Source organism: Cardiocondyla obscurior, linkage group LG03 (genome assembly GCF_019399895.1).
Source record: "Cardiocondyla obscurior isolate alpha-2009 linkage group LG03, Cobs3.1, whole genome shotgun sequence".
In the NCBI taxonomy this organism is placed as follows: Eukaryota; Metazoa; Arthropoda; class Insecta; order Hymenoptera; family Formicidae; genus Cardiocondyla; species Cardiocondyla obscurior.
In genome coordinates, this window is record NC_091866.1 from 887620 (window position 1) to 909964 (window position 22345).

Consider the following 22345-nt stretch of genomic DNA (forward strand, 5'->3'; position numbering starts at 1 on the left):
AACATAAGCACTTACACTAAGAGAATTCAATGTAAAAATAAATATAATTAATTAGAAAGATGAGCGCTCTTCATTACATTACAAAGTAAAGTAAAGAAATCTCGATTTAGATTCTTCAGTAAAGCTAATTAATTCTAAATTGTATAATTGAAATAAAACAAAGAAACCGTGTACCCGATGGCGAATAATGCATAGACTAAGTATATAAAGCACAATTACAATATATTTCACAAATTGTTTAAACATTCATACATAATTATACGAATTTTCGTATATGACGAAAAGGCGATTCAATGAAAAATTAAAGGAAGGAGTATATCGTAAAAACAATGTATTTCAAAGATAGGAAAAACGTCGGAACATCGAAGAACGACCGCAAATCGAAGAATCGAAATAGCTGACGTGTAACGCCACAATAGCAAAAGTTTACAAATTTATCAACTTTCTGAGGCTTGAGTTTTCGCTGATAGCTTTTAAAATTTTTATCAAATCTCCGAGTTTTTCGTTACGTTTACTGCACAATTTCGGAATGTCAAGGGCATAGTCTAATGTATTTTATTGAAATGTAATAAATAAACCGCTTCTCCTCCTTTTTACAGCAAGACGTACATGTTTAGATAACTCCAAGTTTGAAGGTAGGGCAGGTGAGAGAAATAGATGTACACCTGTCAGGACCAACTAGCAAAAAAATTATCCATACCTTCTGTTTACCAAAGTTTTTTTTTTTTTTTATCGCCGAAAACTTAAAAAAATAAAAAGTAACCTTTGTAACTAGAAAACGACAAGTCATTGTATCGTCCGCTGCAATTACAGTTTGCATTTTCATTATAAATCGCACGGGGCCGAAGCGAGAGCAACTTTTGAAAATGTAATGGACAGAGCAACATTCTCTCTTTCTCTCTTTCTTTCTCTCTCTCTCTCTCTTTTTTCTATCGATCACATTTTTATCATATTTATATAATGTAATGTACAATATGCAGCTACATTATGATAATCGGTATGTCCAACGCATTCAAAACTGGCAACACTGGTGGGTACTAAACCTTTTTCCTTTTCTCGTGTGTGTTGTTAAACATTTTCTCATTTCGAAGAGGTATCATTTAAATTACTCATTAATCAATGTGTATCATATGTTTTAGAGTTAGGTACTTTAATATAATTACTTCCAAGTTTTCCACATTTTTGTGGCATCTCTGTGTAAAAAGTGTAACTATATAATGCTAATATAATAATAATAATTATAATAAGTTGCGCAAGGCAATAGTCCGATGTGGCCATTCGATCGTGTGCCTAGCGGCCTGCTTCCTCGCTCCTCTCCCCCCTCAAAAAAAAACCTACTGACACAGAGACAACTCCCAGGAACAATTCTCCTTCTACATTTCCTCTTAAGATCAGAAACTTTGCGACGTTTTGTATTTCGTTTGTTTCTTATGTTATCCATTCATAGCAGAGGGGGGGAGGAGGTGTATAGCTGTTTTTTGTATGATGTTAATAGCAACTGAATGTTGACAGAGTAATTTTTCAATTAACGGTTGGCATTTTTCAGCTGATTGGAAAGCCAATCGAGGCCCTCGTAAAGTCCATCTCCACTTGTGGCACACGTTGCCTGGATGTACCAATTGCGATTACGTAGAGAATGCAATCCCAATTTATCTGTAATCTCTGCTGCATTCATTGCATTTGGCAGATCCTAAAATATTATTCATTTAATATAATGCCTTCCTTAAAACACGATTATACCAATTTGATAAAAAAATTACTCACTTGCTTGTTGGCAAATATAAGGAGTACCGCATCTCTAAGTTCGTCTTCTGCCAGCATTCTCATCAACTCTTCTCGCGCTTCACCGATACGTTCCCTATCATTACTATCAACGACAAATATTAACCCCTGTATAAACAAAAAATAAGCAGTTAAAACAATGAAAGAAATTCACATAATGATGAAAGTAGTATTTACATAATTTAAATTAAATTCAAAAAAAATAAAATTATTATTCTAATAACACATTTTAATTATTCACAGGCCGTAGTAATTAACTTCTAATTAGTAAAGTACGTACTTGTGTATTCTGAAAATAATGCCGCCATAGAGGTCTTATTTTGTCTTGGCCACCAACATCCCATACAGTAAAACTTATATTTTTATACTCAACTGTTTCTACATTGAAACCTAAAATACAAATTTACATGTGTAATATTACGATTTTTTACATATATATCAATTATTATAATTACAATTGTTGTAGATGTAAATGAGATGTATAAAATTTTGTTAAATATTATATTTAAGCCAATATTGATTGGCTTTTTTTTATTTTTTATAGTTATAAATCAATATCCAGAATTACAAAGTTTTGGCATTGTTATTTATAACGATGCATACTTATAAAAAAAAGTTACATGTATTTACCTATAGTGGGAATTGTAGTGACAATTTCCCCTAATTTTAATTTGTACAGAATTGTGGTTTTACCAGCTGCATCAAGACCCACCATCAAAATCCTCATTTCCTTTTTACCAAAGAGACCTTTGAATAATGTTGCAAACATATTCCCCATGGTTGGTTCTAGTATGTCAGGACCTAAACACAATTGTACAAATATATACATACACATGCATAGAATATAATATTCATTAAATTACAGTATAATAAGAAATGATTGCACAAGTCTCATAAAATATACAATATTGTTTGAAATAAGTATCATTTTATGCACTATATTATATTTTATATATATACATATAGATTGATTTCAAACTTGACATATGTTTATGCACATTTATTTTTAAGATCAAGTTATATGAAGTATTGAAAGGATGCCACCTATTAAATTATATAACTTTACATATGTATACTATACAGAAAAACGAATATCCCATTTGGTATAAAGTCCAGCATTTTTCAAAATATAAAAAATTAAGTTTACGTGTTTAAACAAATGCAACATTATTTGAATGGCAAGTGTGTAACATAAAAAGATACTATTTGCACACATATATAACTACTATTCGACAAATGTATGTAGTATATAAAGATGTAAAGTTTAGCTCCTTCTATCCCTTGGGTACAAAATCAAGATCACAGTAAATTTAAGGGGAAAACTCTTTAAAGAAGAGCTGGAGAAGCGCGATTTGCACGCGGACGAACTAAGAGTTCGGACGAGGGCACGTTTCTCAAAAACGCGGTCTCATATCGTGATAACGTAGATGCACAACGTTCTCTTTCTCTTTTGCTCGTGCACGATATCGTATAATACAGTATATAATCCCGATCGTGCGGCGTTCACGACGGGACTCGACAGAAGGGAGGTTCTAACCTGATCGCATCAAAAAGCACTCGCGAAGCAAAGCGATCGAAAAAAAAATTAACTTTGACGCAACGGAAATCGCAGATTCGATCGCTGGAACAGATCACGCACTTTTTGCCGAAAGTAGAGAGAAAAGGTCGCGGTGACGCATGCACGCGTGTACGCGTGTACGTACGCACGACGCACGCACGACGGGCGAACCGCTCGCTCGCGATGTCCGCTATTGATTCCAATTCGCAATAAAATCGCTACGATTGTCGGACGAGCATACCCTGAGGGAGATTGCTATAGGCTTGCTTCACCGACGGCGGCTATGCGGCTCTAAGGGGTGTTGGTTTACTGTTTGATAGGAGGCCAGCGATGGGGTGAGAGTAATCCGCGCGAGAGCGACGGGACGGTGGGGGCGTAGGAGCGGGATAAGGAAGAGCGAGGACAGGGCGGTGGATGCAGGAGAAGAATGCGGTTCACGAAGCCACTGCGTACACCCGGTTGCCTGTCACCTTCGACCTACTCCCCAGCGAGTTGCCAAGGATTTCCCGCTCAAAGATTCGCCAGCCAGAGGCTCGCTCTTACTATCGAGCTCTCCGCCGGCAGCACGTTGCACATGTACGCCACTTGCGTTACTTACGTTTCAGTAAAAAAGATTATTTTCACGAGAAACGATAAAACATAAAACCAACACTCTCGAAAAGTACCGTATGTCAAAATGGCGGACGTGGAAAGGATTCGTACCTTATGCCACGTATAGGGTCACCGAACCACCGCGATTGGTTCAGCGACGGTCACGTGAAAGTGGAAATTAACCGCGGTACGCAATTATTCCTCGAGCTGGCGCCTCGGTTGATTTTACGTCTAGAGATTTCACGTCCAAAGAATAACGCGGGTGTATTATAAACCGCGGGAGTTTTAGATAGACAAAAAAAAATTAGTTATTTAAACTGTTTAATTGCTTTATGTGGATTGCTAAGTGATAAATTTAACATTTTTTAACTTATCAACATAAAAAAAATTTTTTATTGAAATGAAAAAGAAAAGGAGTTACCAAAAGTTTAAAGAAAATCTAAGGTAAAGACATTATTTTACGTATTTACCATAATAATTGTTATTCCACGTATTGACAAAATACATGTCTAAAGGATTGATGAAATAAAATAAAATAAATTTTGTTTAAAATTGTATTATACCAAGAATTTTTCAAAAATTTCGACAATCTTTTTTACATATAAAAGTTATCACACTAAAATGACAGCAAAATTCATCATTTAGAAAAAAAAAAAAAAGGTATAATATAATGAGAAATAATCACATTTATAGTTTACAATTCACAGATACGTAAAGATCGATTTCAAGCTGATATAATAATAATAAGCCTATCTAGAATCACAGTAAAGTGTATAATTATTTATAAGTAGTATAATACAAAGCGATTTTTTGTTTTCTCCGATTTTTTGTTTTTAGGATACTACTTAATTTTCAGACGATCCTCGACTTACAATAAAATTACATTTTGATAAAACCAAAGTAAAAAAAAAAAATCGCAGATTAAACCACAATAAGTCGAAAACAGTCCTCAGAAATAAAACGTACTTGTTAAATAATTTCCTATACAAAAAAATAATGCTGTTATAAAATGCATCCTTTCGTTCTTTCTTTAAAAAATTCGCATGACAAAAACTTATGTTATTTAGTAGTCTTATATCTAAACTACCAATTAAATAATTAATACAATAAAACGCATAAATTTATTTTTTGTTTAGTAAAGCGATATTTGCAATTATGACAATATTCGGTTAAAAAATATGACTGGCTGAACTTAAGATATACGAAAGAGCAATAAAACTTTTCAAAAAAATTTATCGGCCTACGAACAATGATTTACAGATAATATAGGCAGTCTTATAAAAAAATAATTATTAATTAATGTGCAACGTGAACTTTTTCGCATGCGTACATACAACGTTCAAATATTGTGTTGCAATTGATTAAATTGTGCCTCAAAAAGTATTATACAAAAACGAAATTTATAATTTTATATCAATGTCGTAATATATAAATATTTTTAAAAAATATCTACGTAACATTTAAAAAGAATTAGACTAATGATTTCTTGCTCTTACTTCAGCCTTTTTGCATTTGATAACGCTAATGCTCTACGCAAATAAAGATTTGGAATGATAATCATCGTTTATAATCATAAGCGTAGGATCTCTCTTCATATATTTTCTACAAGTGCTATATAATCAATATTTAAATAAGAAAAATTTATAAATATTACGTACCAGCAATCATATATTTGTTATTTCTAAATTAAGCAACAATTTCTATTAAGTAGCGATGTTTCAACTAATATACAGAGTATTTCATAGTATACGGACACGTTTTCGGGAGTAGGTAGAACTTATCGAGACAAGAAAAGTTCTGTGCCGTTTTACATTTTTCGCGATAATAGACGATATAAATTAAAAAAATATTAATACTTTTGGGCAGCACATCACTGCTCGTATCTCACAGCGTAATTTACTCGATGCATAGATTAGGCTACCAATTAGCAGTAAGGCGAGCGTATAACATAGGACTTTTCTTCTTGTCTCGATAAGTTCCATTTACTTGCAAAAAAGTATCTGTTTACTATAGGATATCTTGTATAATTAAAAAAAAATTCTAGTTTTCTTCATTATTACGTTAAGAAAGTCAACATATTTTATAATTTATGATATTTCACTTACGTTTTGCTTAATTCTTTATTTTTATCAAATTTTAGACTTACTTGCAATTCTGATTAACAAACATCCTTTTTTGCCCTTAAGCTACTTATTTAAATAGAAAAGTCGTGAATGCTATGATTCTATTTTCTCAGATTCATTTTCATCTAACAATTCCTTAGTTTCTGATTCAGGGGACGTGTCGGATATTTCACCTGGTCTTTCTACTACTTCGATATCTGAATCTGAAAATATAACAAAAAGTTGCATCAATATCTATGTTAAAATTAATTACTCGTACAGAATAAAAATATTAACAATTAATCGATTAAAATAAAGATTATAAAATTGTTTTATATAAAAGTAAAAAACCTGTATCTGATTGTGTGTTTATTTCCAATTCATTCAGTTTTACGGTCTCTTCATCTTCCTTATGATCAATTTCAGATGCATTTAAAACTATGCCAGGATTGTCGAACTCTAATTTTGGAGCAGAAGGTTTTTGTTTTCTTGCAGGATTAAAAAAACCGCAGTAGCAACATCTAAATGCTATAAAAAAGTACATACGTATTAAGTAAAATTATCTATTTACTTCTTTTCTTTTTACTCTTGTAAAAATATATTTTACAAAAAAATCTTTTTGAAAAAAAGAAATATCTTATTCACCAAAATATTCGAACTCTTCTTTTAGTGCCATTCCATTGTGTGACTCACACTGTCGACAAATTAAAGCGTAGCGATTGGAAGGACCATCACCAACTAAATAATCAACTAAGCGATCAATCGCCGTTCTTTGTTGCGGTAATACAGGTCGCGGTAATGGTGATCCTAAAGTTATATATTCGATCGTTAATTATGTCTATTTAATTAATTTACATATAGCATGTCATAGAACATGTATAGGATTTATGTGAATGGTATTACTTACGAAAACCTACAGCTGCAGGATTCATTATTCTAGGCTGGAAAGGAGTATTTGAAGGTTGATTAATCGATCTAATAACAGGTGTATTCATTTGACCAGAAGTAGATACTCCAGTTTGTGTATTTTGTGGTTGATTTTGAATTGGTACAATTCTTCTTCTTAACTCGCTAGGCAAAGGAGATATTACAGCCTGTGGCGTGATACGCCGAGAAATATCAGATGGTGCTATTCTTTGAGGAAGCTAAAAATAGAATTATTAATTATAATTTAATATTAATATATTAAATAATATTAATATATAATTTAATTTTTCAAAAATAAATTGCTTTTTATATATATTTTACTTTTGCTATTCTTTTGCATATACTCGTAAGCATTGTGAATTCTGAAGTACAAACCTTTGGAGTTAACTGCAAAGAAAAAAAAAAAATCTAATAAATATAAACTAATAAGAAATAAATTAAACTAATAAAAAACAAATAACATAAAAAAAATAAAATATAAAATATGTTTTTAAGTAATAGCAAAATTAATTTACTTACAGGTGACATGACTAACTCGTCTGGCGCAAATTTTAATAATATCTCTTTTGCTTTCTTATATGTCTCTGTCTCAGTGACTTCATTCAATATCTTTTTTTTCTCTGCTACAATTGTGGACAGTTTTTCTCGATTACGAGTAATTTTACGATTATAATACCATGAAACCATTTTCTTAATTAAAAGTATTCTGTAAAAAAAATGTATTTAATCACATTGTCTATAAAAAAAAATACTGTGTAATTGTAATCAATACTCTCTTTATATCTGTATACTTACAAAATTGGAAAGAGCAACAATGGTATTATATAAAAAAGCTGATCATACAATGAAGCAGGAAAAAAGCAAAAATAAAAGATGAATGCTATCATAATATAAAGAAAAACTCCATATATTATAATAGTTCCCACTATCTTTTTGTGTCTCTGCTCTGTAGTTTGTCCATATTGTTGGATATCTTTGATTTGCTATAAAAAAAAAGAAACAAAACACAGGAAGTTATGCAATATTATATATTAAGGTGGAAAGAAAGAAAAGAGATAAAGAAGGAATTGATAGAATGAAGGAATACTCACTGCATCTAGAGTTTCTAAAACTTCAATAGTTGTCTTTTTCTTCTGAAAATCAATGATTTTACATATATTACAATATAAACTTTATCAAATATTACAAAAATATGAAATAAAAATAAAAGATAAATAACACAGCATAAATAAAAATTAAGAAAATAAAACTTATAACATATATTTCTTTCATATTTTGTACTTAAAGACTTTGCAAGTTGTAACATGACTTATATTTTTTTTCCAAGACAGAAATTAAATAATGAACAAGCGTGCATGAAAACTAAACTAAATTCGATTTCATAATTACGAGGTAATACATCGCCTCTCGTTCATGCATAATTCTCGGCGACGCAATCAAATTAGAATTGAGTTGTCATTGAATGTTAATGTTCGAGTCGCGCGATTTCTCTGTTGAATACATTTATCGGCCGTTTTTGTGTACTCATGGCAATGGGGGGAGAAGGCGACCGAGAAATCAGACCGCGCGACAGAAACCCAAGGATTTTTACGAATACAAGGGACTTCTTTAAAAGGAAATAATACAATCATCGTGCGGAATTTCATAACGTTAAAAAAAAAAGGGGAGAGAGGCTAAAGTTGCCGCTTCATGCTAAGACTAATCGTCTATAATTACGCGACTTTGTCATCGTTCAAACGCAGTTATAAATAGGGCTGCGAGTAACATTTGGAAATATCTTTCGGAGATCGTTTAATTAATAACGTATGGACGCGCACGCTAGTAACCTCAACAATAGCGAGCTCACCTGAAATCTGGATAGTATTAACCCCATATTAACGACGATAACGAAGACGGAGGGCCACGCGAAGAGAGCTCTATGTTGGCGTCGATCGCGAGCCCACCAAAACCAACATAAAAACGTTTCCCAATCGGTTTAAAATAGTCTTCGTCCTGCTCCTCACGCCCGGTGAGACGCCGGTCGTTACGATCCAAATTTAAATCCCCGCCTCCGTCGTAATGCCCCGTCTCGGTATTAATAGTTCCGAATCGTCTACGGGGTCCGGTGCGCCGTCCTGCGTCCGATCGCTCTCATGTTCCACACGGCGGAAATAGGGGAGGAAAAGGCGCAGAATCCTGCTCCAGCTGTCAGCCGTCACTCGTCAACACAACGTATTTGCACTTCAAACTCCGGAATGGTTCGCAAACAGTCGCGATCGCGAGACTGCACTCGTGTATGTGCCAGTGCGTGACTCCGCGGGTCCGAATAAGTCCGAAACGGAGCCGTGCGTTCAGAAACATACGCGATAGAACACACGACGGTGACTGTCGAGCCACCTCGCAGGGAATCGGCGAGCTCGCGAAGCAAATTTTTGTCGAGATCTGAGTGAGATTAGATTAGGTACCACGTGCTGGCGATGCTCGTTTGAAATTTCTTTCCGTTCTTTGAACGAATTACAGATATGAGCTTTTGCGTGGACGGATCGTACGTCGCTGTGTGCAACAACGAGCGTGTGATAATACACAATATCGACAATGGCAACGAGACTGTAATAGTTCTTCCCGATTTGAAGTCTGAGAAGAAGGTGGACGTGCACAACAATGTGGACATTGAGGCTTATCACATGATAACGTCTCTGACATTCTCGGAGGATGGGAAGTACTTCGCGGTGTGCACGAATCGTAAACAGCTGTGCTTGTACGAGACAAAGGGGTTTAGGTTACTGTCAAATCGAACGCTCGTTAGAGCTGCAAGTAGAGTAAGATTCTCGCCGAATAATGACGTAGTAATAGCTGATAAAGCGGGAGATGCCTACCTGTTCTCTACTAGTTGTCCCACAGAGTCTGGGACCTTGCTCTTGGGTCACCTGTCTATGCTTCTTGACATATTGGTCACACAGGACATGAAATATATCTTAACAACCGACAGAGACGAAAAAATAAGGGTCTCCATGTTTCCAAATTGCTACAACATTTTATCTTACTGTCTGGGACATACAAAATTTGTTACAAATATCTCAGAGTTACCTCATGACAGAAGAATTTTGGTATCATGTGGTGGTGATGGAGTTTTTAAACTATGGGACTATAAACATGGACTTGAACTTTTATCTGTAAATTTTAGTGATAAGTTACCCAAATGTGATGTAGAAAAGTTCAATCAAGACCTTCATGACTGTCATTATGATGAATCTGTAGATATACTGCCTGTTAAATATCTCAGAGTAAGCTACCTTAATAAAGCAGAATCTTTAATTGTACTAATTTTCTATAATAGCAAGATGTTATTAATTTATAAAATTAGCAATGATAATGACACTGTAAAAGCAAATTACTTAGAATCCATAGTTACTGAATCTGAACCTATAGATTGTCTTTTATGCAAACAAGATTTATGGGTATTATCAGATATAGGATTCCAAATATATAAATTTAAAAATGATAAATTTGTGTCTCATGATACTCTGAGTTTCACAATTGAGCATCTTAATACTTCTTGGAAAATATTAAAAAACACTATTGGTAAACAAAATTTGTTTCCAATTTTATATAAAAGGAAATATGACAAGGTACAAGAGTATCAAGAAAGTAAGAAGATTTGTCTTGCAGGCAATACAGAGTAGGTTATAATATCAAATGTTGTGAGTAAAACAGTTTTTAGAATTTTGCAATACACACAAATAAATAATTTACAATAAAAAAATCAATCTGGATAAAATCAAAAAAAAAAATAAAGGTTTTTATTTATGATACAATAATTATTTTAAGTTGTATGAATATTATTAATTGTATAATACAAATTTACTAATGTTAATGTCAAATAAATTTTTACATAAATACTTTTTATTATAGAAAATAAAAATTGTAAAATAAAGAAATGTTAGATGATTCAACTTGAATCATACAAAAATGAAGACATTTAATATTATTTTTGAAATATAAAATAATCATTGATCGATAATATTATGTTAAATTACACAGGTTTATAGTCTAGTTTAGATTCGAGTTTCTTATTATCAGAAACTTTTCTGACGGCTTTCATAAAATCTTCTTGTATTACATATTCTCTTTCTAATCGTATTGCAAACAGGCCGGCTTCTGTGCACACGTTTCTCAAATCGGCTCCATTGAATCCATCCGAAAGTTTCACAACTGCTTCATAATCTATATTTGCACGAATATTTATGCGATATTATAAAATAAAATATTAAAAATGTAGAATAATAAAGTAAAAATTTTTTTTACCGATTTCACCATGTTTGGCAATTGGCAAGGCATGTATCTTTAAAATTTCTAAACGAGCTTGCTCATTAGGTAGAGGTATTTCTATTTTTCTATCCAGTCTTCCTGGCCGTAGTAACGCGGGGTCTAAGGTATCGGGTCGATTTGTAGCCATTATCATTTTAACTTGACCCAGAGAATCAAATCCATCCATCTGATTCAACAACTCCATCAAGGTTCTTTGGATTTCACGATCAGCACTTGTTCCTTCCGAAAATCTGCGGCCACCTACGTATATAAATACATGTATACACTTACATATTAATACACATGTGCATATATTTTATTTATAAAAATTGTATACTCACCAATAGCATCGATTTCATCCATAAATATAATGCAAGGCTGATGGTCACGAGCGTAATTAAACATTTCTCTAATCAATCTAGCCGATTCGCCAATATATTTATCAACGATAGCGCTCGAGACAACTTTCAAGAAATTAGCGTCTAACTGACTGGCAACAGCTCTTGCCAGTAAAGTTTTTCCGGTACCAGGTGGACCATACAACAAGCATCCTTTAGGAGGAGTAATGCCAACTCTTTGAAATAATTCAGGATTTAATAAAGGCAATTCTATAACTTCGCGTAATTCGCGTATCTGTTCGCTCAAACCACCAATTGCAGAATATGTTACAACGCCAGGATCTTCATGGGACATGTTGTAAACTAATGGATCAACCTAAAAACCAACAAAAAATTTTTTTATATAAATCGAGAACGATCTTTTTAAATATTTTTTTTTAAATTGATTAAAAAATTCTCTCACCTCACGCGGTAAATAGCGCATGATAGTAAGAGTTGTCATATCCAAGGCAACCCTGGTTCCGGATTTTAATTTATTTTTATCCAATTGGCGGCGACATCCAACTACATAACGAGGTCCATTTGTTGCCTTTACTATAACTAAACAAATAAAATCTTCAATAATAAAATGTTCAATTTTTAATCACTTTTAAAATTAGATAAACATGTGTATGCATGCAACATGCCAAAGTGCAAGAGTGAATGTGAGAGTGCATAACTTTGAGGATAAACATAACAATATAAAGGTAAGATGTTAAGTGTATAAAAAAAAAAAAAAAAGATTACTTACATTTTTCTTCTGTAAGTTGTTTCAGTACTTCTCCTACAATCTAAAAAAAATATCTACATAAAATATCTCGTAAAATATTAAATATACAAATTATTAATTATTAATTATTAATTATTATTTAATAACAATACCTGTCCAACACTTTGCAAGGCTTTTAAATCATTTTCCGACTTGTCGTATTGCTTAGTCAAGTCCTTAAGGTGCTCTCTCACTATTAAAAAAAAATACTTCATATTTATTGCAAATTAATTTATTAATACGCTGTGAAATTAATGAAAGAAGTGTAAGAGGTTAGACATTTTTGATACATATATGCTTTGTAAAAAAAACCTCCACGCATTAAATTTACATTACTGACGAAGGTATCTTACTTTCTTTCAGACGTGACTCGACTTCCTTATGTTCCAAAAGTTTCTTTCGGTAATCTTGAAGGGCTTTTTCTCTCACGGAGTCCATGGTGACCGCCATTCTTACTTATTTTGCTGTCTAACTGTCATCGGCTGAATCCTTGTGGTAGATAGGCAAGTCGCAAGCGTGGACGTACTACGTGTCAGTAATGTCACCGAGTTGCGGAATGAGCCAATTGGGGCGAAAAATCACATTTGGCCGGTTACAGCGCGCGGATCGTTTTGACCCCGCGGCTGCGGCGTGTGGACGCGACCTGAGGCACGGGGCGATCGTTGCGCCGCTTCTGACGTATCTCAGTTCAGCGTGATCACGTCGACGAGCAGTGTGTACATATGCATCATTTGCCGCACGCGTATCTATGATTACTCAAGTTTACATATGCGTACCACTCCCGCTACTGCGTGATCGCGATTTTTGTGTGATTCCCGACGCAGGACGAAACGCGGAGCGTCGTCGGGATATCTGTAAGTTCGTGTTGTCGAGAGAATGATGGGGGACGCAGCGATGAACATCGTAGCGTCCGGTGGCGGCGGCGGTGGCGGCGGCAGCGGCAGCGGCAGCGGTAGCGGCGGCACAGGCGGCGGCGGCGGCGGCGGCACAGGCGGCGTCAGCGGCAGCGGCAGCGGCGGCGGCGGCGGCGGTGGCGGCGGCGGCAGTGGTGGCGGCGGCGGCGGCGGCGGCAGCGGTAGCGGCAGCGGCAGTGGTGGCTTCGGCACCTTCAGCGGTAGCGGTGTCAGCGGCGGTCAACGTATCGTCAAAGAGGGATGGCTCCAAAAACGCGGTACCTGCCACAGTATTACATTTCGTGTAATGTTTACCGCAGTCGCTTGCTGCGACTGCCACGCGCTGGCTGGATTTGTATCGCTTCCCGTTATTAATGGAAAAGAATGATGACACCGAATTTTGAAACCCTACCGAGCACATTCGGAGTATTATTTTTTTCTCTTTTTAATTATGTTAAATGTATTAATTGAAAATCGTATGATTGCTCTGTAGATAAAATCCGAGCAGTAATTTGTTAAGGAGAAAGATTTTTTTATGTTTTTAAATTTGTGGAAGTTTATTTTTTAAATTAGATACTTTATAGTTAAATATTTACATGTACAAAACTAATATAAGTAATGTTGCAGGTGAGCACATAAAAAATTGGAGATCCAGATATTTTGTCTTGAGGGATGATGGTACACTAGTTGGATACAAGGCAAAACCTGATCCACAAATGGCTACACAAACATCCCAGCCATTAAATAATTTTACAGTACGTGGGTGCCAAATAATGTCAGTGGACAGACCTAAGCCTTATACATTCGTTATTAGAGGCCTCCAGTGGACAACTGTAATTGAAAGGACATTTCATGTAGAAACTGAGCAAGAAAGGGAAGACTGGGTAGCAGCAATCAGGTTTGACTTTAACAGCAGTCTTTTAAATTAAAAATTTTTTTTTAATGCTGTACTGTCATGTGTTTGCTCATCTAATATCTCACATTTTCTTTTAGATATGTAGCAGATAGATTAGCAAATGAAGAAAACCAGCAGCAAGAACAACAAATGCAACAGTCTTCTTCCTCAGAAGATGTTGAGATGGAATTGTCAGGAGGCGCTAGGTCTGACTCTTGTAGTTCCTTAGGTGTTGTATCTGCTGATATGGACGGTGGTAGCATTGACGAATTATCAGCAAAATTTAGTGTTCAAGGAACTTCAAGTAGTAAAAGTACTGGCAAAAAGAAAGTAGTAAGTTATTAACTCTCATGTTTGATTATTTAAATGCATTATCTTGTCTTCTTTGAACAAAAAAAAATTAGTTTTTCTAAACTAATTTATTAATTTATTAAAAAATAATTTTATACGTTAATTTTTTTTAGACACTTGAAAACTTCGAATTTTTAAAAGTTTTGGGAAAAGGAACGTTCGGCAAAGTAATTCTTTGTAGAGAGAAGGCGACAGGACATTTATACGCCATTAAAATTTTAAGAAAAGAAGTTATCATCCGTAAAGATGAAGTGGCACACACACTTACTGAAAATAGAGTACTACGCACTACTAATCATCCTTTTTTAATTGTATGTAAAGCGTATTTTACATATATATAATTGCGATTTCCTAATTTATAGAATTAAACATGGGTATTTTATTAAATTACGATTAATAAATATATTAATTTTTTTTTCAGTCTTTGAAATACAGTTTTCAAACGGCAGATAGGCTGTGTTTTGTTATGGAATATGTAAATGGTGGAGAATTATTTTTCCATTTGAGTCGATCACGTGTATTTGGCGAAGATCGTACTCGATTTTATGGCGCAGAAATTATATCGGCCTTAGGTTACTTGCACTCGCAAGGTATTATATACCGTGATCTCAAATTGGAAAATCTCCTCTTGGATAAAGACGGACATATAAAAATTGCAGATTTTGGTTTATGCAAAGAAGACATTACATATGGTTTGTATTATCACATCAATCGATAAATTAAAACTAATAAAATATTAAATAGTTAATAATGATATTTATTATGTAACGTAGGACGAACAACCAAGACATTTTGTGGAACACCAGAATATTTGGCGCCAGAAGTACTTGAAGATAACGATTATGGACGAGCAGTAGATTGGTGGGGTGTGGGAGTAGTCATGTATGAAATGATGTGTGGCCGATTACCTTTTTATAACAAAGATCATGAAAAACTATTTACGCTTATTTTATTGGAAGAAGTAAGGTTTCCTAGGACGATTAGCAATGAAGCAAGAGATATGCTTGGTGGTAAGTATTATAATAAACTATATAGCGAACTTATTTTCTTAAACATGAAAAAAAAAAATGTCTTATAAAAATAACTGTTATTTTTATAGGCTTATTAATAAAGGATCCAAGTAGAAGATTAGGCGGAGGACCTAATGATGCAAAAGACATCATGAATCATGCATTTTTTTCGTGTATTAATTGGACAGATCTTGTCCAGAAGAAGATTCCTCCACCCTTTAAGCCACAAGTGACTTCAGATATTGACACTCGATATTTTGATAGTGAATTTACCGGCGAAAGTGTTGAACTTACACCCCCGGATCAGGGCTGTTTGGGTAGTGGAGGGGGTTTAAATTCTATAGCAGAAGAACAAGAACATTTTCCTCAATTTTCATACCAGGAAAGTCATTCAGCAGCAACTTCTTCCATTGTTTCTATTAATCACTGACAGTGTCAAGTGTTTTGCTTAATTAACACAATGAGATGTGGTTTAATGCATGAAAAATCTCAAGCAAAAAAATTTAATAACGGTATGTATCCGATGATTGTCTACTAAGCTTGAAATTTTCTTAATAGACAGATCAGTCGAATAATCTTTATTTATGATGCTTATTTTATGCATCTTAAGAGATTTTCACATATCTCCAATGACAAAAGAATTAGATTTATGCGTATAAGTGTGCGTGCGCATATTACACCTATACACATAATTATTCATTAAAATTGTATATGGCAAAATGTATACTATAAGACTAGAGCGAGATAATAATTACTATTTGCATATAGACTCGAAGGAATATGACAGGGATTAAATTACGTTTTTAATTGAATCGAGTTAACTAAACTCCTTGAGGCACGTATTGTGAATATTGAATAATTTTCTTGTCATCAAGGAACGTACAGTAATCGTAAGTATAATCTTGCGTTTAACAAATGCTGCACTTGACACTTTCCAACTTCATTGTCATTGTTTATTATCTTATTTATGGAAGAGCAGTTCCTGATCTTTTTTTAATTCACTAGATGACTGTTACGGCAGATGCCAAAATAGAAAATTGCATCTGGCAAAAAGCCAACGAAAATGGTTTGTCCATTATGAAAGTAGAATATGTAGTAAAGTATCAGCTTTAATTGAATTATTGTATAAATTGGAGGTTATTTTTTTAGTCTTATGAAAATTATTATGTCAGTACAACTGTTAATAATTAGAGATGTGCAAGTATTTGAAAATTTTCAAATGTACAGACTTCGAAACACTTATTCGAAAGATGTTTGACTATTTTTGAGATCGATTAGAAAAGGAAATCATTTAAAAGAAACTTGTGGCTTAAATATTTTCTACCTACACTGCTTGCCAACTTAAGATGTATTAATTTAATAATAGATGTATATGCACTAGAAAGTGATTAGAAGTTAAATTCTTCATTACATTGCTGGAATTGGATGTTTTAAATATTTATCATTAGAACACGAAATTAAAACTTCGTGACTAGCAAAAATTCAATTCCGATTATCCAGTACGACTTAAAAAATGAAATAAATTGTGTTAGATTATACTATATAGCTTATTTATTTTCACTGTATAACAGGTTTAGAAAAACCTTTAAATTTTGAGAATTTCGAAAATCTTTGGATTGCAAATTAACATTTTCGATACTAAATATTTGAAAATTATATATGTGCGTGCGAGTATGTGTGCGTGTACGCGTACGCTTAAGTATGTATGTATGTGTTTTATTATACTTTATACTTCCTATTTGCAAATGTGCATTTTTAAAAATAATTTCAGAAGATTGTTTTTAGACATAATAATTGTGTAAAAATAGATTTTTAATAGTGATAATAAAATATATAAATTATTCATTGCTCGTCTCATCATAAAAATAAATCGTTGCTAGATTTTAATAGTATCGGTATAAAATAATTTGTGCATAATCGTGAACAAAGTGCCTAGCAAACGATTACTCCTTAATGCGAATAATAATGTAGATACATTTAAATGCAAATATAAATATATAGAATAATCGTATAAGTTATTCTGTTTTTACTTAACACGACTAAACTAATTTAATTTATATAATTAAATTTGCATTTTTGAATAATTTATTAATTTAAAACTTCTAAATAAATATTTGAGAAATAAAAAATTTTACAGATTATTAAAGTCATAGGTTGAAAATATATTAGCCACAATTGGAGCAAACGGAGTACTTGAAGCATAAAAGCACGAAAATAAATTCTATCTGAAATAAAATACTTGACACATTAAGATTTAAATAAACTCACACATGTCTAATTATAATAATTTTTTTAATTGGAAAGAATGTTTTTTCTCAAAAAAAAAAAAAAAGAAAAAAACAGTCAAAGCTATTTGTTATATATCTTTATGTATCATTAAATAATTAATTATGAAAGCTAGATAGAAATATTAAATCTTATACACTAATACTATACATATACATACATATATATGTGCATATGTGTGCGTATGTGTATATATATATATATATATATATATATATATATATATATATATATATATATATATATATGCATATATTTATATTTTAACAATTAAAGGATTATATTATACGTTTTTTGCATTTACTAATTTTTTATTCGCTCATAATAAATATCACATTTTATTGTTCATGCATACATTTCGAGCGTATAAATATGCATATAATACATAATCGAAGTAAAAGAAATTTCTTATTTACTATAAAAGTATAGATTGATAAACGTCTAATCTATGTTTTGTTCATTGTTTCGATTTGTAATATGGCATTAATTAAATTTAATTTTTTATCCTTAATTTGTAGAAGAAACTTCTACGTAGTGTGGCAAGGGTTTTTCTTTTATGAGCCAAACCCTGTCTAATATAGCACCATTTTTATCATCGGAAATCTGTTATTAAACAAAAGTGATTATTTTATGATTTCAATATTTATAATTACTGTTTACAGTAACATTCAGAAATTATTTATATTTTATTTATGCCATACCTGTTCTAGGTACAAATGAGTTTTATTAAACGCTTTCATTCTTGTGTATCCATAATCTGAGCTATGAAATGCGGACCATGCTGGCAAATTTGGAATAAATTTTTCCCGACCTTCTTTACAACCAGCTGACCCGGTAATTATATGAACAGGTGCTTTGTAATTTGTATATGGTTCTTCATAACTGCCATTGTACACCTAAAAATTATTTTTATTATTAACTAGTGAATATCTTCTTTAACATAAATTCAACAATATTTATTTACTTGAAAATTATACATGGGCCACATCCTTTCGTAACTATGTTCATGTGCCCAAATTTCTAAATCTACTTTATGTTTGAAAAATAAATCTTCCAGCCCAAACCAATTTAGAAATGGTATTCCAACTCTGACGAGACTTTCATGATTAGTACAATCGTCCGCATTTTTATTGCTGCAATACATTGGTCTATGTCCAAACGTTACTATCCAAGGACGTTGAGCTCTGTAATTATAAATTCTCTGTTAACTATCGTGTTTTATCATAGTTGAATTAGTAACATACCTTGCTTCAGGTCTGTTAGCTTCTTTTAAATCTTTATCCAACCATTCATATTGCTTAATCATTTGTTTTATACCATAATTCATAAAATAATAAGCTTCGGTTTCAATTGCTACAAAATGTATAGGACCTACATTAAAGCTGTACCACATGCCTTCAGAATCACCAGGCATAGTAAATCGAGCTCTAAAATATTTACAAAAAAAATTAATTAATAGAATTAAATCTTCGCACATAATATCAGTAACAAGACGAAAGTGTTCACCTATAATTACTAAAATTGTATTTCTCTTCATGGTTACCGGGTACAGTCATATATGGTATATAAGCGGCAATCGATTCAATTTGCCGCATAAATTCATCTCCCACGCGTGCATTGTGAGTGTTCATATCGTAAGCAAAATCGCCGACGTGAATGGCAGTGTCATATAAACCATTTTCCGTCTCTTCTTGCAGCCGTGATAAACTCTGTGCATTTTCATTTCCCATATCACCAAAGAGAACTATTTGTGGTGACCAGTCTGTAGAATCCTCAGGTGCAGTCCTTAAGTAAAATATATTTGACCACCCATAACGGCTACCACAGTGATATACTACCAACAAATTTATTAACATATTAATTTAAAAAAATTAGTAGCAAAAATAAGTACTATAAAATATATTTTACCATATTTGCTATTAGGTGTTAAATTCTTCAGCCATACTCTATGAATGTACTGTTTCTTTTTTCTCTTTCCACCATCAACAAAGAGAGTGGAATTTCCTTTACTTTGTAACACCAATCCACCTATACCATACTCTACCACTGACTCATCTGTATTGCTTTTTGTGGACCAAGTGACTACAATATCATGAATGTTATCTGAAACAAAATTTTCCTGTGTCATATTCATATTTTATAAAGTATGATTTACAGTATTACATTGTTCACAATATTATAAAACTTACCACCATAAGAAAGATGCACAGCCTCTGGTTGATAATGTATTACATTGGCAAATGTAATAGAAAATAAAAATAAGACTAAAAATGTGATGTATGACAACATCTTGTCCTTAGATTAAAAACAGTATCAGATCACACACATTAATTGCTAATCTGATATGACGAAGCAGAAGCTAAACAAAGGAAGGAATTAATTAACGTTTGTAAAATAATTGTATATTATTGTTGTAATGTATTTACCTATTTATACAATGTTATACAATGAGTTCTACTCTACTTACATGTCACAGACAATTGGCATCCGAGACAAACAGAAACGAATCAGCTGAATGTCAAAAACAATGTACGTATGTAGGCAATACGTTACGTTGTTTACGATAAACGCGGAATCACAAAATGTAGTTGTCGTTTGACGTAAGAGAACCTCCCTCCACTAACTAGTTCTTTTTTTTGCTATACGTCAGCAATTGGTCAATTGATATGGATGCCATTTTTGCAGCGCGGGTAAAGCCGACCAATGACAAGCGTTCATACTAAAACGCGCGACGATTGACTGCGGTTAAAACTGCTTTCGTGTTCAATATTTATTCGTTTTAACATAGAAAATTAAATTCGAGAAAATATTTTTAGTTGGCGCCTGAGCCGTAATAAAGTATAGTAATCAGAAATCATTACTTTTATCTCAAGTGGGTCAACTGTATTGAAACAATAACGTTGCGAAACAGTCATCATATCGCAAAAATGCGTTTAAAGCGTTTATAATTTTGTAAGTTTGTATTTTTTAAATAATGTTCGAAATTCATATTTAATTTCGCTAATATTTTCCACAGAGAGTACATTTAATTTAGTTACATATTTAACTTTGGCGACCACTTGGGTAAAATGATCGCTACCTTATCTGTTGGTAATGCAAGTTACAATTGTGAATATTAAAATGGCTCTGATGCACGTACGAAGGTTACTTTGCTATTTATGACCGTCCCAATAAATATATAGAAAGGTAAAACTCATCTAAGCTAACGATAATACAAAACGTACTTAAACGAGTCGTAAACAGAATTATCTTTCGTTTCAGATAGAGCGTGACAATTTTCGGAAATATGTCTACGATAAAATCTCCCCGTGCGCGGTGTGCAATAAAAAAGTTTTGTTTGCCAGGATTCGTCCTCGCGAAAATTCCGGCTACGCTTGTCGTGCGTGAAAATACGCTCAAAAAAGGTACGTTGTAAAAAGAATACGTGACAAACTCGTTTCATCGTAAATCGGATTTGCAGTCAGTCACCAGTTCTGAGAATTCAATCGCATGCATTGCAGTTGCAGGATCCTCATTTAACTGGGAATTAAATCGGAACTGGGTACGAGCGGCTCGTTCAATTTCCAAAATAGTTCTCGCCTCAGTGGTAAGATTTGTTTAACTAGAACGCGACTCGAGAACTCGTCTCAGGATTGCCTGAGGGTTACTATTAATCCGCACTTGAAGTTAAACGTTACTCTCGATTGCAGACAATAGGACGACGTTGATTCCACGCGGCGATACCGCGATAATGTAATTACATAAGATGAAAGCCAGCGAAAGCGGAGAGAGAATCTGAAAAGACAGTTACCGAACTAACAATAAGATCTTCTATCTTAGTCTTACTGGTCTTGCAATTCTCTCCTCGTCTTGCATTTGGTTTTTCACACGTTTATCCGTGCAAATTTGTAGGAAAATCTCACAATTCTTTCAACATAAACGAGCTTTATTATTTGTAAAATTATGCCAATTCTTAAAAAGTTTTTGAATTATAAGTACATTTTATTTAAACCAAAATTGGCATTAATAAACTTTCAAATTATTAAAATATTTCTAATACAAGAAAAAGATTTAAAAATTGGTAGGCAATTAAACATGTGCAATAGGCTCTATGTATATTAAAATCCGAAAAAATCGTGATTTTGCGATTGTCTTTGAAAACGCAAGCGTGTTCATTTCATTAAATGTAATACGCTCTCAATGCATACGTGTGGACTTGGAAAACAGTTCAGATTACTCGAACGTTGGATTATCGCGTATGGACTGTTTTGCAACTCGGCGAATACCGACACTAATTAATAAACATATATCGCAAACCGTAAAAAAAAAATTAACGTAAGAAATACTTCATTAATTTTTTCGCGATAAAAGTAGAATTTTTTCAAGATTTGCAAGCATGAGTTTATTAAACAATTATAACTGAATTTGCGATACCGTTGAAATAAAAGCTTCCGGAAAAATATATTTTCTTGACGGTTTCTCACGGTTAGAAGTTGGAAAGCACAAACGTAATATAAGTTTTCTATTCTACTTTCGCG

The 22345-nt window shown here is 33.1% G+C and overlaps 6 protein-coding genes across 8 annotated transcripts; 2 read left to right on the forward strand and 4 right to left on the reverse strand.

Annotated features, from left to right (window-relative positions):
* Positions 1-205: 205 nt before the first annotated feature.
* Positions 206-4080, reverse strand: Arf79f (ADP-ribosylation factor 1). Of its 2 annotated transcripts, none has more exons than XM_070654206.1 (5): positions 3939-4080; positions 2413-2583; positions 2063-2172; positions 1765-1890; positions 206-1690 (listed from the first exon to the last, which is right to left on the reverse strand). In XM_070654206.1, exons 2-5 carry the CDS (start codon positions 2558-2560, stop codon positions 1526-1528), a joined length of 549 nt encoding a protein of 182 aa, XP_070510307.1. In that variant the 5' UTR covers positions 2561-2583; positions 3939-4080; the 3' UTR covers positions 206-1525. The 2 variants fall into 2 exon arrangements, with proteins under 2 accessions (XP_070510307.1, XP_070510308.1); XM_070654207.1 differs by having other exon boundaries at positions 3582-4013.
* Positions 4081-4471: 391 nt separating this feature from the next.
* On the reverse strand, positions 4472-9215 carry Lnpk (zinc-ribbon metal-binding protein lunapark). Of its 2 annotated transcripts, XM_070654204.1 has the most exons (9): positions 8807-9215; positions 8052-8093; positions 7756-7943; positions 7480-7666; positions 7336-7347; positions 6941-7178; positions 6679-6840; positions 6385-6561; positions 4472-6257 (listed from the first exon to the last, which is right to left on the reverse strand). In XM_070654204.1, exons 1-9 carry the CDS (start codon positions 8831-8833, stop codon positions 6148-6150), a joined length of 1143 nt encoding a protein of 380 aa, XP_070510305.1. In that variant the 5' UTR covers positions 8834-9215; the 3' UTR covers positions 4472-6147. The 2 variants fall into 2 exon arrangements, with proteins under 2 accessions (XP_070510305.1, XP_070510306.1); XM_070654205.1 differs by lacking the exon at positions 7336-7347 and having other exon boundaries at positions 8807-9212.
* Positions 9216-9318: 103 nt separating this feature from the next.
* Positions 9319-10757, forward strand: Wuho (tRNA (guanine-N(7)-)-methyltransferase non-catalytic subunit wuho). Its single transcript, XM_070654202.1, has one exon. The coding sequence runs from the start codon at positions 9462-9464 to the stop codon at positions 10620-10622; it is 1161 nt and encodes a 386-aa protein (XP_070510303.1). The 5' UTR covers positions 9319-9461; the 3' UTR covers positions 10623-10757.
* On the reverse strand, positions 10707-12902 carry Rpt4 (Regulatory particle triple-A ATPase 4). The gene is made up of 7 exons (XM_070654201.1): positions 12747-12902; positions 12507-12586; positions 12376-12415; positions 12049-12185; positions 11589-11961; positions 11245-11508; positions 10707-11163 (listed from the first exon to the last, which is right to left on the reverse strand). The coding sequence occupies exons 1-7, from the start codon at positions 12841-12843 to the stop codon at positions 10973-10975; spliced, it is 1182 nt and encodes a 393-aa protein (XP_070510302.1). The 5' UTR covers positions 12844-12902; the 3' UTR covers positions 10707-10972.
* Positions 12903-13091: 189 nt separating this feature from the next.
* Akt (Akt kinase) lies at positions 13092-17548 on the forward strand. The gene is made up of 7 exons (XM_070654194.1): positions 13092-13564; positions 13914-14184; positions 14280-14514; positions 14646-14843; positions 14954-15224; positions 15306-15542; positions 15632-17548. The coding sequence occupies exons 1-7, from the start codon at positions 13270-13272 to the stop codon at positions 15970-15972; spliced, it is 1848 nt and encodes a 615-aa protein (XP_070510295.1). The 5' UTR covers positions 13092-13269; the 3' UTR covers positions 15973-17548.
* Positions 17549-18118: 570 nt separating this feature from the next.
* LOC139101208 (acid phosphatase type 7) lies at positions 18119-20452 on the reverse strand. The gene is made up of 8 exons (XM_070654199.1): positions 20296-20452; positions 20018-20187; positions 19737-19931; positions 19335-19662; positions 19073-19255; positions 18793-19012; positions 18530-18724; positions 18119-18431 (listed from the first exon to the last, which is right to left on the reverse strand). Exons 2-8 carry the CDS (start codon positions 20115-20117, stop codon positions 18336-18338), a joined length of 1317 nt encoding a protein of 438 aa, XP_070510300.1. The 5' UTR covers positions 20118-20187; positions 20296-20452; the 3' UTR covers positions 18119-18335.
* Positions 20453-22345: the final 1893 nt, after the last annotated feature.

What these genes read in the sequence shown, in the direction of transcription:
- Arf79f (XM_070654206.1), bottom strand. Translation starts at nt 2,560, where the DNA reads ATGGGGAATATGTTTGCAACATTATTCAAAGGTCTCTTTGGTAAAAAG. An exon ending in CACTACAATTCCCACTATAG is followed by an intron (nt 2,173 to 2,412) that starts GTAAATACATGT and finishes TTTGTATTTTAG; the next exon opens with GTTTCAATGTAGAAACAGTT. An exon ending in TTATATTTGCCAACAAGCAA is followed by an intron (nt 1,691 to 1,764) that starts GTGAGTAATTTT and finishes ATAATATTTTAG; the next exon opens with GATCTGCCAAATGCAATGAA.
- Lnpk (XM_070654204.1), bottom strand. Translation starts at nt 8,833, where the DNA reads ATGGGGTTAATACTATCCAGATTTCAG. An exon ending in TAATACTATCCAGATTTCAG is followed by an intron (nt 8,094 to 8,806) that starts GTGAGCTCGCTA and finishes ATTGATTTTCAG; the next exon opens with AAGAAAAAGACAACTATTGA. An exon ending in AAACACACAATCAGATACAG is followed by an intron (nt 6,258 to 6,384) that starts GTTTTTTACTTT and finishes TTATATTTTCAG; the next exon opens with ATTCAGATATCGAAGTAGTA.
- Wuho (XM_070654202.1), top strand. Translation starts at nt 9,462, where the DNA reads ATGAGCTTTTGCGTGGACGGATCGTACGTCGCTGTGTGCAACAACGAG.
- Rpt4 (XM_070654201.1), bottom strand. Translation starts at nt 12,843, where the DNA reads ATGGCGGTCACCATGGACTCCGTGAGAGAAAAAGCCCTTCAAGATTAC. An exon ending in CGAGTCACGTCTGAAAGAAA is followed by an intron (nt 12,587 to 12,746) that starts GTAAGATACCTT and finishes TTTTTTTAATAG; the next exon opens with TGAGAGAGCACCTTAAGGAC. An exon ending in TGCGCTATTTACCGCGTGAG is followed by an intron (nt 11,962 to 12,048) that starts GTGAGAGAATTT and finishes GTTGGTTTTTAG; the next exon opens with GTTGATCCATTAGTTTACAA.
- Akt (XM_070654194.1), top strand. Translation starts at nt 13,270, where the DNA reads ATGATGGGGGACGCAGCGATGAACATCGTAGCGTCCGGTGGCGGCGGC. An exon ending in GGGATGGCTCCAAAAACGCG is followed by an intron (nt 13,565 to 13,913) that starts GTACCTGCCACA and finishes GTAATGTTGCAG; the next exon opens with GTGAGCACATAAAAAATTGG. An exon ending in AGCAAGAGATATGCTTGGTG is followed by an intron (nt 15,543 to 15,631) that starts GTAAGTATTATA and finishes TTATTTTTATAG; the next exon opens with GCTTATTAATAAAGGATCCA.
- LOC139101208 (XM_070654199.1), bottom strand. Translation starts at nt 20,117, where the DNA reads ATGTTGTCATACATCACATTTTTAGTCTTATTTTTATTTTCTATTACA. An exon ending in GCTAACAGACCTGAAGCAAG is followed by an intron (nt 19,013 to 19,072) that starts GTATGTTACTAA and finishes TTATAATTACAG; the next exon opens with AGCTCAACGTCCTTGGATAG. An exon ending in CTCATTTGTACCTAGAACAG is followed by an intron (nt 18,432 to 18,529) that starts GTATGGCATAAA and finishes GTTTAATAACAG; the next exon opens with ATTTCCGATGATAAAAATGG.